The 18,266-nt window shown below is 48.4% G+C and overlaps 1 protein-coding gene across 5 annotated transcripts in view; it reads right to left on the reverse strand.

Moving 5' to 3' along the window:
- The window catches only part of LOC149364857 (uncharacterized), a 48,198-nt gene that overhangs the window by 5,042 nt on the left and 24,890 nt on the right, over positions 1-18,266 (reverse strand). For 2 of the 5 annotated variants that reach the window (XM_089574779.1, XM_089574782.1), the window contains 6 exons: positions 17,252-17,340; positions 15,466-15,608; positions 11,305-11,447; positions 8,681-8,905; positions 3,523-3,786; positions 1,145-1,363 (listed from right to left, as the gene is read on the reverse strand). In XM_089574779.1, the coding sequence (XP_089430905.1) occupies positions 1,145-1,363; positions 3,523-3,786; positions 8,681-8,905; positions 11,305-11,447; positions 15,466-15,608; positions 17,252-17,340 (1,083 nt within the window). Of the gene's footprint in view, positions 1-1,144; positions 1,364-3,522; positions 3,788-8,680; positions 8,906-11,304; positions 11,448-15,465; positions 15,609-17,251; positions 17,341-18,266 lie in introns of all 5 variants that reach the window. The other 3 variants (XM_089574781.1, XM_089574780.1, XM_089574783.1) reach the window with 3 other exon arrangements.

Raw genomic sequence — 18,266 nt, forward strand, 5'->3', positions numbered from 1 at the left:
GCTCTGGGACGGTACAACCAGCACACACCATTGTTCGAAAAGATAATGTGGATATCTAAAAACTGCAGGCATTTCATGAGTAAAAGTTAGACCTGGCAAAGCTATGCCCCCGCATCACCAATCAAGGAACAAAGAGAAGTGGTTGTGACAAGAAGCACGCTAGGCCCTTTGCAGAATGCGCCGTCGGAGTTGTCTACGAAATACCACTGACTTGTGGAAAAACGTACGTAGGCCAGACTGGACGCTGCTTGAACGATCGCGCACGGGAACATGGGTTATCGTTAACAACGGGGGAGGGATCAAATTTGGCAAAGCATTGCCTGTCCTGCAGTCACTGTCGGCCACGGCTTAATGAGATCAGAGTTCTGGGCAAAAGTCGAGATTCAATTGCACGTGAAGTGATGGAAGCGTATTTCATTAAGAAAAAAGGACAAGCATGTATCAGTGATTCTTCGGTAGCCTTTCTCGATAAGACGATGTAAGTTCAGACCTTGGTATGCTTTTGATTGCTACATTATGTATAATCTCGATGCGCATGCTCAAAGTGCATTCTATTTTCTTCCTTTAAATATGTGCCTTGTATTTTGAATAAAATCAGTTGTAAGTTTGCGCTCGTCCCGTAACCTGTCTTGTGTGTGTGTGTTTCGCGCAACTGCCATGTCTGAAGTATTCAACCAACTAGCCCGACAACACGTTCTACTTGATGTGAAATGTTGAGTGGCACACAAGCTTTTTTCGAGCTCTTCGAATACTGGTGTTCAATCCCTGAAAACAGAACCTGTACTCTGCAGATGCCAGAAGCTGAGCCAAGTTTGTCCAGAAGCTAGTTCCTTCCTGTAATCAAATCTGCCCATCATTAGCTAACACGATTCTTAATTTCCATAATTCTGCAGGAGGAGAAAACACAGGAGCACAGTTGGTGAATTCGTTAACAAACAGGTGAAGAGCGTTACGTGAGTGCCCACAGCAGAGTTGAACAAAAAGATTGCGACTGCACTTAAATGAAAGATTCACTTCCACACGGTGACATTTTGTTGCCTGCATGGGAATGTGTGTAATGTGCAGTGATGACAGAAAGGGGGCGGCTGACATGGACAGGGTTCACTGCTGCCACGGGTTCCGTGCATCCCACGCAAGCACTCACCCCGGGGTCCTGCAGCACCAGGTGCAAAGGGGTGCCCCTGCGACGGGTGCAAGGGTGCTGCAAAGGGAGCTGGTCCCACCGCTGGAGGAGGGGCTCCCCCCAGCAGGAACTGCTGGAAGGCCAGCGGATGCAGGCCCTGGGCCAAGGCCTGCTGCAGCATCTCGACCGAGGAAGGGGCCCGGGGATTGCCACCTCCCACACCCTTCAGTGGTCCACCAGCTGCAAAGTGTGCAAAGGACAGCACAGTGCGCCAAGTGCATAAAGAAGCAGTGCCAAGTGGGTGAAGAATATCAATGAATGCACTCTCAATGGCACTTACAATCCATACTTGCATCTCCTATACTCCGCAACAACTTTTCTCGGCAATGGAGCACCTTAGCTACAGAGCCAGAACGCCCTCCCTTCCCATGCATCGGAATATCGTCTCTGGTTGTAGTTCAAAGGACCACAAAATGATATTTACTGAAGAAAGGAAAGTGCACGAGCGATCAGCATCGCAAAAATTTCTAGGCTAGCATCACTGGCAGGGGAAGCTAAGCATGCACAGTAAGGTGTCGCACTAACCTGATGCGAGCAGCAATTTTTGTAAATACAGTCAAGTCCACTTATAACAATACTGGTTATAACAATATATCGGATATAACAATGGTTCGTCATGGCACCATCAGCTTTGCCATGTGTTCTATGGTAAAATAAACTGCTTATAGCAATGCTGTCAAGGCACATTATTGGTTATAACAATTAAATCTGGTAATTGAGTGTCAACCATTACAGAAAAAGAAAAGAAATGCTACAACCACACCAGCAAAACCATGCTTACAACACAAAAGCGTGCATGTGTGGGGCTGACCAATGGACTAAGCTGGCGCAGCAATGCCACGAAAGCAAAAGAGGCAGGCGTCATCGCATCAGGAGAGCTGCTGCATTGGCTACGCACGCTGTGCGTACCCCTAATCAGTCAGTGCAGTGCGCGTGCATGCAGCCAGCGCGGTTTTTCTCTTGTCAGCTGTCACCGCACCCTTGGTTCTGCATACTTCTTGAATTTCTCATAAGAATAGCTTCCAAAAAGCCGGCTTGATTCCTGTGACATGGAGGTGCGCGAAGCACCTGCCGGTGCAGTGATGGGGGTGCTTTGGTCATCGGTGAACGGTGAACATTTTTCCAGACCCCTTAGGTTCGAATTAACGAGCTTTTACAGGCATTAGAACAATCAAACCCGTCGGGGTATTTACTGTCAATAAATGCTATGAAGTTTGTCATCTTTTCTCTTTTTTGGCACAACCCTGTTATAACAATTATTGGTTACAACAATGGTATTTCCATGGCACTTGAATATTGTTATAAGTCGGCTTGACTGTAGCTAACTATAGTGCCCATGCGAAGCTTTTAAATTTAATTCTAATACTGAAAGACCACCCCTACAGATTTGTCGCTTCAAAATATGACCAAAATCATTTCAGGGTTCCTTTAGTACAGCAGACTCCATTCAAGATGAACTTGACAGGACCAGAAATTTCATACATTGTATCACACATTCGTCTAAACCAGAAGTGCCCCTAAAAAGGTTGGCAGCTGTGTCCAAATAAAGTTACATTAAACTGAATAAAATTACCCTTTCAGAAAGGATACCTGCAAATGAAGCATTTAAAGCACTATGCATGAAGCGAGCTGAAGACAGCATGAAACAAGCCCCGACATTATCCTGCTCGCAAGCAGCACTGGTATCGTTTTCTTTTACGTTTTTCTCTCGCTGCATCCTCGCAGAAGCTGCTAATGAAGCGTGCATTGTCTGTATTTTCCGGTTGCTTTTTATCCCGGCCTGACCACTTTGAAGGTGGCCAGCAAGGTAGACGAGAGTTTCATCTCGCCCCGTCTGCAGCCTAGCTGTGACCAGTTCCATGAGCTGGCACACCATGCACTTTACTGGTTTGGTTTGGTTTATGGGGTTTAACGTCCCAAAGCGACTAAGGCTATGAGAGACGCCGTAGTGGAGGGCTCCGGAAATTTCGACCACCTGGGGTTCTTTAACGTGCAGTGACATCGCACAGTACACGGGCCTCTAGAATTTCTCCTCCAAAGAAATTCTAGCCACCGCGGCCGGGATCGAACCCGCGTCTTTTGGGTCAGCAGCCGAGCACTATAACCGCTGAGCCACCGCGGCGGCGCACTTTACTGTACCCTGCTGATATCTGCCCACCTCTGCAGCGATGTTGCGTTAGTTGAAAGGCAAGTGGGCGCACTGTGCGCATACGCATCTTTAGTCTCTGGGAGGCGAAGCGAGCACGATGCAGAGATCGGACAATGTCAGATCTCATCGTCAGCACAGACGTGATGGTGCCTTTTGCCACTAGGAATTCATGCCCAGCAATGACACTGACCATGGGTGCGGGCAGGGGCCACGGCCGGTGGTGGGGGAGCAGCAGCAGCAGCCGGTGCGGCAGCCATGGTGGCAGGGGTGGTCCTCATCATGCCGGGCAGCTTGAGGGCCGGGTGCCCCTGCTGCTGCTGCCTCACCAGGCCACCCAGCACACCGGGAGGGGCGGCCCTCTGTTGCTGCTGCTGCAGCAGGCGCTGCTGTTGCTCCAGCAGCTTGGCCATCATGTCCACGTCCCCGCCAGCACCACGCATCAGGCTGCCCGCAGCTGCACGACCACAAGATAAACTTACACTGTTGTTTTTTTCCTCTTTACCGGATTGAACATTTTTGACGAGAAATATTTTTTGAATGTTTTTGTTTTATGCACTAAGCCTATGTAAAAAATTTTGCCTCTCCACTTTCAACAAAAAATTTCAAGATAAGAATGTTTTTGCGCTTCTATGAGTGTTCAATTTCCCACGTTATCAGCTAATTTAAGATATAATGCATTCCAACAGCCTCTCGCTGCCAACCCCCTGGCCTTCTATAATCACAGCTAAAAGTATTCAGCAATTTGATATACAGTAATCCCTCGTTATAACGAAGTCAGCGGGACGGCGAAAAAATTCGTTATAAGCGATAATTCGATATAAGCGACCGCTCAAAAAAAGCTAAAACAGTCGAGATTTAATTGCGCCACAACTGCGAGGAAGCTGGCGGATGACCTTGAGCCGTTGCCTAGCAACCGCTGCGTCCGCCAGCTGCGGCGGTTGCTAGGCAACGGCTCAAGGTCGGTCTCTGTGCCTCCTTGGAGCACTGCCACAGCGAAATCGCAAGTTCGTGGCCAATGTAGCTTTCGCTACAAAATTTTCTCGTAGCACATTTGTTCTACCAGCAACTTAGTATTGGTCAGCGATCCTCAAAGATGATGCAGTTTTCAAATTGCTTATACCAGAGTTTATTATCTATATCAAGAACAAGCTTTAGCTCATTTTTGTGATCCAGACGGGATCCAGGCTGATCGACAGGCCGGCAGGCCACGGCCGGTCTCGACGCGCGCGAGCGGGCGAGCGCGTCGAGACAACACCACCTGGTCGAGACCGGCCCCGGCTCAAAGGAGCGCGCCCTACGTCATCATGACGCTGCCGCTCTCCGCGCTCGCGTTGGCTCCCGCTTCCCGTCATCGCGTTTGCCGCGGGCGGCCCGCCGTTGACATCTAGCAGGTTGGACGCAAGCGGCGCGCTGCGATCGGACGCTGAGGCGCCGTTCGCAACCTCGCGCCGCGTTGAATCGCGCTCGCTTTTCGCACATGTGTTCTCGCCGTAACAACAAAATTCAGTGACCCTAACGCGCATTTAGACCGTTTGTATAGTCGAATGGCGCGAATCGAGCGTGACCGGCCACTTTTCCGCATTCAAGACACCGCGGTTTTCTGGCATCGCAAAGCGCGAGGAAAACTTTATTGAAGCGAAAAGCTTCACTAGGCTCGTCAACACCGCGCTTCGCGTGACCACACGTGAGCGCTGCCGCGGCGCGCCCTTCCCCCTCCTCGCCACCTCCTCCGTTCTCCGCCTCGCCACCGGTTTACCCTTCGCCGTTGCTAGCGGTTCTTATCGCGCTCTTATCGCGTTATCGCAAGGCGTTGTGATAACGCCCGAGCGGCGGCGGCGGCGGACATAAAAGAGGCCGCGCGCGCGCGCGCGCGCTCCATCGCCACTTCTCCTCGCCACCGGTTTACCCCTTGCCGCTGCTGCGCGGTCTCGCCGCGGTCCCCAAGAGAAGGTTCTTTCGCAAGGCGTTGCGAGAACGCACATGTGAGCGGCGGCGGCGGCCGTAGACGAGACGCAGACATTCGCCATGGAAGGAAGAAAAGACCCAGAAGTGGTAGCGAGGGAGTTGGCTCAAAATCTACACCGCTACCGTGGTGCTCCCAGTGCCTTGTGCGCGAACTGCGACAGCCATGACGTCAAACAAAGCATAAATGCAGCTTTTCGCTTGTATATCCAGGCTTAACCGGAGCTAAGCCACTGGCAATTTTTTTCGTGTGGATTCTGTCACGGGGAACACAAGGAATGCGCTTCCGACCGAGATTAACGGTTCGGGCGCGCTGCACCATGGAATTTGGCCCCGCTGAGCAGGGGACACTCGACACTCTCTTGGTGCCGGTTACTAGGCAGGTCATCGATCGTGGGTTTGGTACTTTTGTGGCCTGTTCTATGCCTGCATGAGTTTAATTCGTCGGCGGTATTAATTTCGCACTGCATGCGCAAAGGGTCGCCGTCACGGCGGCGATGCCTACGCTCGGCGGCTACGATGCCTCCGCTCGCCACTTCGCTCTAAGCGGGTCAAGCTCTTCGTGCGCTTCGAGTAATGCGGCTTAAAATGCATGCGTTTGGGTCGGGACCAGAAGAAATTTCGAATAAAGCGATATTTCGAGTAAAGCGATTTCGTTATAACGAGGGATTACTGTACTTGCAAGAAAAATGCTCTTCACTGCATCGTCTACCACTTACACAGAAAGATAAAAGTGTACGCGTAATCTTAAAGTGTAGGGAACCTGACATTTGTTTTTCAGCGAAATCAGCAATGGTCGAAAAAAATGCTGGATCACTTGGCTTGGAATGACCCATATCCGAGGTGAACACATTAAAGGTCATTATATCTGAGGTGGCATAAGAGAAGGCAAGCATAGCAGGAGACGGCAGAAAGTTAGGCGGGCGTATGAGATTAATACCCCTGTCACACGGGCACTTTAGACCGCGATCGGTCTCGAGCGCGGTTAAAGTTTGAAGCGCGATCGAGGTGGACAGCTGCTACACGTATCCACTCGATTCCGATTAACTAGTTAGATTGCTACATACAAGATGGCGCTGCACATACTAACATCAGCGTCATCGATTCCCAATAAATTAAAAGTAACAATCGCTAATAAAATTTTCTTGTGAAAATTTCAAACTATGAGCAAAAAAGCAGCTTAATTACTTTCTGCTGCAACCAGCAGCGGACTCAATAGCGAACAGCAGCAAAACGATGCTCGGGGCACGCATAAACTCTAGCGCCATCTAGTGACACGGCGCCAAAGCACATTAACTCTGATGAAATTTTCTTTTGTAATTACTGATAACTAGGGTCTGTGCATTGCAAGCCTTTTTTTCGTTCCAAGAGGAAAAACTGCGAATATTAGAAAATGTAACGACTGACTAAAAGCAAGACAACTGCTGAGCCAGGTGTCGTTATTGTGAGGTAAACACACTGCATTTAGTTGGGCCTAACAGCTTGAAAATTGCTAAATGATCTGAAAAACAGGGGGGGGGGGGGGGGGGGGGGGGGCTAGTTATCGCTTATACATCTACGCGTGGGTGAGAGTGTGCGAAATAAAAGCGAACCGCTACCATTTGAGCGAGCTATTAGGTCGGAGAATACAGCGGTGACATGTATTTCGAAGCAGGCGAGCAGGGCGCCGCCATCTTGTCAACGTATCCTGTAACGTGCCCTTAACGCGTGCACGCAACAACACGATACGTGTGTACATAAATTAAAAAAGAATGTTTTAAACTTGTGCGCTTTTTTCTATCAGAAATATCTCAGTACTCTTTAGTTTTAACTGCAATATTTTGTTTCAGTTGGCGTGTAGCCTCGGAACGAGGCTCGCAGCGACCCCTCGATCGTGCTCCATGCGGTTGAGCAGGATCGCGATCAATTGCGATTTAGTTCACCGTGTAGAGACACCAGATCAGCATCAAGTTTGATTTCGATTGACTTGATTGCGATCGAAAGTGCCAGTGTGACAGCAGCATAAGAAATTTGCAGGGATATGGTGGCCACAGTTGGCAGACAGGGTTAATTGGAGAAACATGGGAGAGGCCTTTGCCCTGCAGTGGGCATAGTCAGACTGATGATGACTGCCACATGCCACAGTGGGAGGGTTTTCAATTAACCACTGGATTGCAGGCAACTTGCTTTCCACTGGCTACTGAAGGATGGTGGCGCCACTTACACTTGCACTGACCCTTCTAATACCAATGCATCAATAAAAAACAGGTCAACTTTTCCAAAACAAAAGGGTTTGCCTCGAGCCTCTGAATAAAAGAGTTCACGAGCATAGCACAGTGAAACCCAAATACCTAAGCGTCCCCTGCTCAGGCAACGACCAGCATTTTTGGCTGTTCGAACTGTATTTATGTGTAGCAGCATTGGCACAACTTCGATGAAAGGAATTTGGAACAATGGCTAACACGCTTAGTGAAATGTCCGTTGAGAGAAATCTGCACATCATTCCCACCACTGCAGGATGGGCCAGCAATTTTCTAGATGCAGCCATGGTAGGGTTGCGTTGCTCGCTCCTGGCTCTCTCGCTGTCACTAAGCCCAACGTGCTCCGCACTGAACCCGCAGCAGAAAGCACTTTTGAACTAGCCACCAAAGACCATAAAAACGACTAATCATGCTACCACCTGCACAATAACTTTATGCTGGCCTTTATCCTAAGGCCAGGCGAGCCGCCTCATATCAACGGCCACGGGTAGTGCATGCGTAGTCAGAGCCAGAGAGTCAGAGCCGTCAGCAGACCTGTCATTACAGGTCATTGTGTGCATGTCTCCATCTCGATTCCAATCTGGGACCAACAGGGCTGACGTGATGTTTGTCAATAAAGTGCTCCGCCAGCGGCTCTCATTCTGGACGGTTCCTGCCGGTCGTTGTACAAAGCAGGGCATGCATGATTTGCAGTCATATAATAGAGGCTTTTAATGCATTATTCCTATAGGCCCATGCAAATTCATTGTATAATGCGGTTCGTCGCATGAACGGGAGATGTATAATTGCAGTTCCACTGAAATAAAGGACAACATTTCTTTTTCCAAATTTGTTTTTATATATACTCAAACAATTCATTAGAATCATTATTCGAAGCCATTTTTCTTTCACATTAGTATTTGATCAGTATTCGAAAATTTCAATACTTGCACAGGCCTAGTTGCAAGAGATGCCTTAGTGGAAGGCTCCGGATCAATTATAACCACTTCACGTGTTTTGTTTTTTTTTTTAGGTTTGTTACATCCCCCGACATTGCTTAGAATACACATTTTTGCACCTAATCTCAATTGATGAACTTCTGGAGCCCGGCAACACAGCGTGGCGAGGGTGCAGCAGCGACAGCAATCAAAATAAGAGCCCGCTCACCCTGCTGCTGCTGCTGCTGAATCTGCTTCAGGTTCTTTGTGTCACAGGTCACAGCTGGTGGTGGTGGAGCAGCTTGGTTGCCCTTTATGATGGCCCGGCCAATGGTGGGGGCACGAGAAGCAGTGCCATTGCCCATCCGATGCTGCTGCTGCTGCTGCTGCTGCTGCCGAGACGCAACATCAGTGGAGGCTTCCCCATTAGCCTTGGGGCAACCTTTGTCCGAGCCTGAGAAATATAGAGACCAAGGTTAACCACCTTTAAAAAGCCAATGCAGCAGCAAATGAGAATATGAAGATATCCACTGCTCCCCCCCATTTAGGCCACATGGGGCACCTTACTGCAATTCATCATCATCATCATCAGCCTGACTACACCCACTGCAGGGCAAAGGCCTCTCCCATGTCTCTCCAATTAACCCTGTCCTTTGTCAGTTGCCGCCACTGTATCCCCGCAAACTTCTTAATCTCATCCGCCCACCTAACTTTCTGCCGTCCCCTGCTACGTTTGCTTTCTCTTGGAATCCACTCCGTTACCCTTAAGGACCAGCGGTTATCTTGCCTTCGCATTACATGCCCTGCCCAAGCCCATTTCTTCCTCTTGATTTGGACTATAGGATGTCATTAACCTGTGTTTGTTCCCTCACCCACTCAGCCCGCTTTCGATCTCTTAACGTTACACCTATCATTTTCCTTTCCATAGCTCGCTGCGTTGTTTTTAAGCTGAACCCTCTTTGTTAGCCTCCATGTTTCTGCCCCATAGGTGAGTACCGGTAGGATACAGATGTATACTTTTCTCTTCAGGGATATTGGTAAGCTACCATTCATGATCTGAGAGAACCTGCCATATGCACTCCACCCCATTCTTACTGCAATTATGTGCATCAAAATCACAGTGCATGAACATTTGTGCAGTCTGCATTTCAATAGAAAAATGCAAAACGAAGCAATGCAGGCACACTTTAACAGGGACAAAATTGTTGAGGCTTTTACTGTATGATTTGGAAATCCGAATAATTCAAACTGCTGGCTCTGTCCCGGCCAGCATCCATGCAAGTCTATGGCGCCGCAAGCTTAATTCGGATGCTAGGGGTTTCTAAACTCCCGAAGGGAGGCAGTGTCCAGTATGACCGGCAAGGCAACAATGTCGAAATAGCTTTACTCAGAATCTGAATTCCATGATGCAGAGTCACTCGTGCACCCTCTGTAGCCGCCTGCCGTTGAGCGTTAGTCAAACACATGGCCCAGTGTCCAAGAAGAGTTCGACCAATTAGTCTTCATTTCAGTTCACTAAGCTTCGTGCTGGCTGATGGCTCAACCAACCAGCCAACCAAGGCCAACTAGTATGTGCAGTTTGAGTGATTGGAGAGTTTCCTTCCCCTGCATTTTTTCCTCGCCTCTTCAGCACAGCCGAGAGTTTCCCCTCGCTTGCAGCCACCTGGTTCCATCCTTCCACTTCGCCGAAACTGTGCGCAGTCACGTGCCACTAAGTCCACTTTATAATATGCCAGCATATGCAGCAGTGTTTTCTGTAAGCAGACATTAGTTGGGGCTAGGTTTTGCAAAAATGGCACAATGGCTTCCCAAAATAAACAACAGTTGCACCGCAGAGGCGGCAGTGTGTTATATGTATCCTTGCCATTCTGTTGTATGCCTACTCAGTGCCAACGCCTTTGTTCCATTCTAGTACCCGACTGCAATTATTGCCCACGTTGACACAAATAAGCTCCTACCAACGATGCGAGAGTTTCCTTGCAGCAGCACAGTTGGAACTCTTAGTCCCCAGGCCTACCCAGACTGAGCTCGTTCGCCAACAAGAAAAGTATGGTTCTGAATATTGCAGCTCCCCGGACTTTGCCCTACTTTTGCACTTGCATTGTACCTAGCGCAGAGCGTGCTTAATTGCATGACCAAGCCTGATACGTCTTCAGAATACCACAACAAGCATTACAACACACACAGTGGAGTGAAGAGCACATGCCAATCGGAGCACTACACAAAAAAGGATGAGACATGTTGCACACGCAGTGTGTTGGTTGGTTTATGGTGCTTAAAGTCCCAAAGAGACTTGGGCTATGAGGGATGCCGTAATAGAGGGCTCCAGATAATTTTGACCCTTGAGGTGCTTTCATGTGCACCGACATCACACACTACATGGGCCTCTCGCATTTTGCCTCCACCCAAATGCAACCGCCATGGCCGGGATCAAACCCACATTCAAGTCAGCAGCCGAACACCGTAACTACTGAGCCGCCCCGGCAGCTATGCACGCAGTGTGTGAATGTCTTCCCTTTGCCTTGTGCTCTCATTAGTGTGCTGCTTACTTCACCCTAAAAGGACGTATACCTGCTAGTATATGACTGCTAGGTTACAAGACACATGCAGACCTCTAAGCAAGTGTTCACAGCACTCTAAACAATGCTCAGCATGGAGGAGCGCCATAGTCTTCAATTACTCTTTCCAGATGTGTCACCCCCAGGCAGTGCCTGGTGGAGCGAGTGCTTTCAGGGAGCTGCCCTCACTGCCCCAGCCTCGCACGCAGACCAGGAACATGCATGCATTCGGAAGAATAGCCCACATATGCTTATATAAATAAGCAAGCGCACAGCTAGCAACACGCCGACGCACCTTTTGGGTGATCTTGGCGCTCCATGTGCATTTTACGCATCACCGATGTAGGGGTGAAGGACGCCATGGTGGGGCTCAGGCCCTTGGACGGGGACGAGCCCCTGTTTGCAGGTGGGCCTTGCGCCATGGTTGGCGAACGGGTCCTGCAAGCCACGGGACAAGCATTTGGTGCCACTCCGTCACTGAGGTGGAATTAGTGTCAAGAGGCATGAAAAAGCAGAAGTAACTGGAGGCGCCCTGTCCCCTCCTGCAGGGATTTCGTGCTAATTGTAGAGTAAGAGACGCCACAAACTGCTTGGTGTAAACTATAGATGCCCCAATACAAACTGAGAGCATTTTCCCTTGTGTAATGCAAACAGTTGCTTCAACCAATCAATAAATTTTATTTTGGCATACAAAGTACAGCGAAAAAGAGTGAAGAATAACCTGCTTCATTGCAGCTTGACTGAGCTCCAGTCACCTATCAGCAGTGATGTAGGAGATGTTCGTACACGAATACAAAAAGTAGCTCAATTATGGTAAGAAAAATTAGATGGCAAATACAAAAGAACGATATATATTGTCAGAAATGCGCCAAGTAGGTGAAAAAAATTGAGATAATACACCAATACTTCGTGTAGTTGCCAGACAAGCATTATATGGATATTTCAGTACAGTCAAACCCACTTATAACAATATTCAACTGCCATGGAAATACCATTGTTATAACGAATATTTGTTATAACAGAGTTGTGCCGAAAAAAAAAAAAATGAGAAACTTCAGAGAATTTATTGACAGTAAATACCCGGAGAGGTTTGGCTGTTCTAATGCCTGTAAAAGCTCATTAATTCGAACTTCAGGGTACCAGAAAAATGTTCACCGATGACCAGAGCACCGTCATCACTGGACCGGCGAGAGCTTCGCGCACCTCCACGTCACAGGAATCAAGCCGGCTTTCCGGAATATTCTTACGGGAAATTCAAGAAGCATGCAGAACCAAGGGTGCAGTGGCAGCTGACAAGAGACAAGAGGTGGCGGCACGCGCGCGCACTGCACCGACTGATTGGGAGTACGCATGGCGCGCATAGCCAATGCAGCAATGCAGCAGCTCGCCTGACACGATGACGCCTACACCTGGGACAAGGGAAATTTGTGAAGCGGGGACCGTGGGGAAGTTAGCGAAGAACAGGGGAAGATGGGACAACGCACGCGCTGCCGGTGCCAGCCATAGCGCAGAGTGTAAAAGCAAAGGAAAATGCGTCTGCGCATTTTTCTGCGAGTGGCGCACTCCTCACAAAAGTTAATACTAATGGACTGCTCTGCCAAAGCTCCCTACCATGCTCCCTACTTTCTTCTCTGCATGGCCTTTTGCTCAGGGGAACACATCCGTCGTTTCTCCTGCCTGTGTCATTGCGACACGCAAGCATCCTCGACGCACCGGTGGCAGCGTTTGCGAGTGCATGGTCACGGGTTCTCTTGCTTTCATAGCGTTGCTGCGCCGGCTCAGTCCATTGGTCGGCCCCACATGCATGCGCTTTTGTGTTGTAAGCATGGTTTTGCTAGTGTGGTTGTAGCATTTCCTTGTTTTTTTTTTTCTATTGTGGTTGACACTCAGTTACCAGATTTAATTGTTATAACCAATAATGTGCTTCACCAGCATTGCTATAAGCAGTTTATTTTACCATAGAACACAAGGTAAAGCTGATGGTGCCGCGACTGACAATTGTTATATCCGATATACTGTTATAACCAGTATTGTTATAAGTGGGCCTGACTAATACCTTTGAGGGTTAGTAGTTCACCGACGCATAAACTGATAGATTACTTAGTATTCTGTGGAACACATGTTGAGCCATGACTGTACCCTAATTAGTTTGTGATGATGGGACAACCACCTTGGTGGCTGACAATGAAAGCAGCAATTTCTCAAAGTTTTTTTTTTTTTAGGTGAACTGAACGTAAATATATCTTGTGCCTCCATCGGCACTGAGGGAAACTTCGCGGTGCCTTTTTAATTTGATTAAATGGATTCCTCATAAGTTCCAGAGACCTGAGCAAACAGAATTATTGAAATCTGAGCATGCAAACGAAAGTTATTCCACTAAGAGAATTCAAAATAAAAATATCAGGCGAAAACTTGTTTCACTCGCCTATTTCAATCACCTAGTGCTGAGACTGGGTGCTACCAATCAAAACCACACTTAGCACACCCGCAGCTGCACATTGTGACAGAGTTGTCCCCCGTGTACATGCCATAGACAGGGGTGACTAACTCTACAAAGGATGCTCCCAGATGTTTCTTTGTTGTTAGGATTGTAAGGTCCCATCCTCAGTGTGGCTATTACCAATATCACAAGTAGGTGCACCATGCATTTTTATAGGCAACGCATGCGAACCGTTTGTCTTTTGCGGATTTTTATTACATTCAGTGCATGGGAAACCATACCACATGGTGTCACACTGTCATGTCTGAGAATGCATCCCCACTTTGTGCAAAGGGAGCTTAAGGGGGGGACACGCAATGATGAACAGGCACTCACGATCAGGTCACACACTGTTCCCGACAAAACAATTCATAGAGAGACAAGGCGCACTGCACGCACTGGAGGGATGCAAACTAGCGTGTGGACACTTGCACCAGGCAGGCAAACCGACAGAGGGGCAATGCGACACTTACGCGGGGAGGAAAAGAGGCCGTGTTCGGCAGGAAGCAAAGGGAGCATGTAGGAGCAAGGCCATGCGTCTGGACCCAGCAGGCAAAAGAGGGAGGGAGGACAGGCAGAAGGGAGGAGAGCAAGGCAAGGACAACAAGGCAGCAGCAGCAGCAGAGGCGGCAGCGGCGGCAGCAGCATGGGTGGAAAGGCAGAGAGCAGCAGTTCCATTACTGATCAGCACTGCCCTTTGCACTGCACCAAGCAGCAATGGCTTTTCTTTTCAGCACGAATCGCTAGGTGCCGAGGACAAATTATTTAATGGAGAACAGAAACAGCTCTGTTAAGCTCAACATCCCAAGAAAATTTTTACTGAACGCATGACAGCAGCAAGAAAACTGAAGCAGAAATGTGAGCAGCAGTGCAGGTTGGCAAGGGTGCTGGCCACTCTGTACCAGCTGCTCCTCGGTAGAAAAGAAAGCAGACCTTACTTTCAGCACACAGCTATGCATTGCGCCCCTTTAAATGGAGCTTGCACGAGGGGGGCAGAGTTATTCCTCACATGACAAACATTACGTGCAAGGCTTCGCCAGTGGGCCTCTTTGCTGCCAGTGGCACCCTCTTTGTGCGTCTGACAACTCTGCACGTCATGCTCTGTGGGATCCCAACAGCAACATACGGATAATCTAAGCTTTCAGCAGGCAGTCAGTGTGGTGACAGTGACATCCCAGCCCACTCAGCACTACGTGAGCATATGTTGGAAAAATGGGGAGTTCCAACGACCAGAAACACCATGCACACCTTTTCCCAAACAGGCTCCTCTGTGCATCTGTGCAAACAGTGCTTCAGTACAGACGTGGCAGTTTCTTGAAACTATTTTGGACATATGTACTTAAAGATTTAGCCAAACTCAGGGGGCACTCATAATAGTGCCAATATCAGAATGCTTGCTTTGAAGTATATCTTGGACATGTTCCTCTAGGTTCGATTTTGACATAAGATGCAGTTCTATAACCATCCATGCTTACTGTATGCCGAGACACCATTTTCAATTTTTTTTTTTTAATACCAATCCTTGCATCAGCAATACCACAGGGTATACAAAACTGGTGCCAAGCGTAACAGAACGAGCAACTACCTCAAATCACCACGACTTCACACAATCGCACCAACAGCGCAGGCCACAAACAACACACATGCACGTCCACATGCATGACGCTTCCCACACACTTCTACAGACACTGCCACATGCTGAGCATGACTACCCTCTCTGGCCACATACACACACAGATGCACATGTGCGCTGCACAACACTCAATACATTCCACGCTTTTAACAACACTCAGCCACCTTTCACTGCAGCTGTCCCTAGTCTCCAAGACTTCACCCTCTACAATTCATTTGACAGCGACTTGCACAGAAGACGTAACACAACATAGGCTACGACAGATGACGAGGAGGTATTTACAGAGAGGCAGCAGGAGGAACGGCAGATGGGAGAGGAAGAGCAAGAGAAAATGAGACCCGCACCTCTGAGCCTCCTGTTGCTTGCGGAGATTCTCCTTTTGCTTCTGGTCCTCGAGGATCTTCTTCAGAAGAGCCGTTTGCAGGATAGACTGCGTGTGCACTGCTAGTTCCTGTGGAGAGGGCACCCTTGGACGCAAGCCACCGCTCTGAAAGAAAAAAGAAGAGAGACCGAAAGCTTGAAACGTGCCTCAAAAGAAGCAGGAAAACCCCTGCAGTGCACATGCATGTTCTAAAGAGCGGGTTCAAGCACAGTGGCCCAAAACCGTTCCGATAGTTCCCTTGGCACAGAGCAAATTGTTCAAATGAAGCTCCAACTGTGCAAAAGGTTATGCAGCCAGCAAAGAACCTTTATAATCTGCTAAGTTAATTCATTTAATGTTTTCCTATGATAGAGGAACTTCCTCCTGAATGCTTGCCTTTATGGCATGATTCTTAAAATCTGGCCAGATTTGCAAAAAAATTCCTCAACTTCGATAAGCTAACCTTATAATTTCAAATTTATTCTCGTAGAACGAACAAATTGACAGTGCAATCCACAATCGGATTTTTCACTTTTTCCAATATCAATATAACCGATTATTGCTATCTCAAAAAAAAAAAAAAAAAAACACACCTATGCATGTACGTACCGCATTTACTCTCATAATAGGTGCACTTTTCCAGAAAATCCGGCTCAATGATCGGGGTGCGCCTATTACGTGGGGTAAAATTTCCGGAAATTTTACGACTTAAAATTGAACATACCGCATAAACACACCCGGGTATGGGCTGCACTGTGTTTTCCCGAAGGAAATATTAAAAAAAAATAAAGATCCGTGTAAGGGCCGCACCCAAACTTTCCACGACCCACGTGGGAATAGCCTTCGAAATGCACACGCTGTGGCCTCTGCGATCAGCTCCGGCTGTGAGCAACCGGCGTGTGATCGCGGAGGCCACACACCCGCACAAGAGCCAGGTGCCGCCCACGGATGGCGCCCGAGGTCACTGTCATCATCATCAACTTTTTCTTTAGCCGTGAGCTTTCGCTGTCCACATCGGCATCAGCATCACCAGCTCCAGCTTTTCGTGGCTGTCAAAGCTGTCGAAGGTCCGAGCGTGTTAGTTTATCGTAGTTGTGGCTTTCGTGTGCCGCTGCCGAGCATTGCTATTTTAGCACGACAGGCAAACACCTTAATAGCTACACGGCTGAGAGTTTGCTCTCGAACATGGCAAGCATGCGGCGGGCCGGAAATTCGACGTGGCCAAGAAGTGCAGCCGTTGCGACTGCGGCGTGCCTAAATATCATATGAGACTCCTATCACCGAAGTTTTCGGGGGCCGAAGTCTGAAAGGTTTGCGGCTGGAAATGAAGCTTTCCAAACAGACGTTTAAAGTGAGCATCCCTGGAAACTGTATGGCTGTTCCACGTGATGTCGTTTTACAAGCTGTGGGTCCGCAGCAGCTGCAACGGCAGCAGCACTAGTGAGGACTAGCAGTCAGTTCAGCAAAAACTTAAAGATTGGGGGAGGTGTCTACTTGCAATCGTGTAAATACTGTATTGATCACAATGCCAAGTTCAGGGTGCGCCTATTATGTGCAGCGCATAAATGCGCTATTATGCACAGAATTTTCGCGACCAAACTGGGGGTGCACCTATTATGCGAGTACATACGGTATTACACCATGCATGTAGCCCCTGACACAAGCACACAGCGTATTGGCACAGACAGCCCCACAGACAACTTTTTCACTGGAAAACATCCTCAGCAAACGCAGACTGAATTCATTCTGACGGCATGGACAGCACTCACGTGAACCTGCAGAGTGTTTGACGACGGCACTGGGGCACCAGGTGTGGGACCTGCCACGGGAGGAATGGGCGACGGGTGCTGGCCAAACACTGCGCAACAAGGCACAGCACACCGTCAGTAAAATTGAAGTGCAGAGAGCGGCAAGGCAACTTTTTGCAGGCATTTCAAGGCCGAGTACTTCTACTCTCCCACACTGGCACTGTTCGGACTTGCGAGAAAACCGCTAGTAGGGACAAAAACAAAACATACTTCCCATATTCCGCCAATCCCCTCTCCAGTTCCTTTCAGCAGATTCATAGCAACCTAGCAGCAGAATGATTTGCATTTGAAGTTTCCACAAGAGACTGACCAGCTGAAAAGAGTTTTTTTGCATTGCCACGTACATTGAGAGATAAAAGCAGAAATTCGGCCAGCACCCCAAAGAATGACGGATGCAACGCTAGCAGTAAATTAAGCTATTTACCAGACCTAAATGTTCGAGGTGTTAGTTCATTATCGAGGTGATAAATCAGTGGTTATATGCTAGACATGGACCAGGCATTTCAAGCCTGTAAGTTCTTACAGTAGAACCCTGCTGTTGTTTTTCAAGGGACCACGAAAAAAGAATGTACCAGCCGGGAAACATAGTAGCCGGAAAGCGCTTGAAAAAAAATGACCTCGTTGTCTGCCACTGGCAGCCTGCCTCTTTGGAATTTTCAAGGCTTTGTAGCTCTCACAATCATATGTCAACTAAAAATAATACTATAGGTAGTAAAACCTCAACAACAATTTGGACTTGTGAAGAGGTTCCAGGGCACAAACAGTAAACAGCCCGTAATGAACATGCGTAATGCATGCTATCTATGTTGGACCATCTTGAAAACGTAGCAGCACGAAAAAACGAAGACAAAATAGACACAGGCACGACCGTGCCTGTGTCTATTTTGTCCTCGTTTTTTTGTGCTGCCACGTTTTCAAGATGGATCAATACCAACTGGCCCAAACTTCGGTGCTTTTTCTATGTTGGACCCGTCTC

This window comes from Amblyomma mixtum, chromosome 2, assembly GCF_055824585.1.
Source record: "Amblyomma mixtum isolate Tamu chromosome 2, ASM5582458v1, whole genome shotgun sequence".
Lineage (NCBI taxonomy): Eukaryota > Metazoa > Arthropoda > Arachnida > Ixodida > Ixodidae > Amblyomma > Amblyomma mixtum.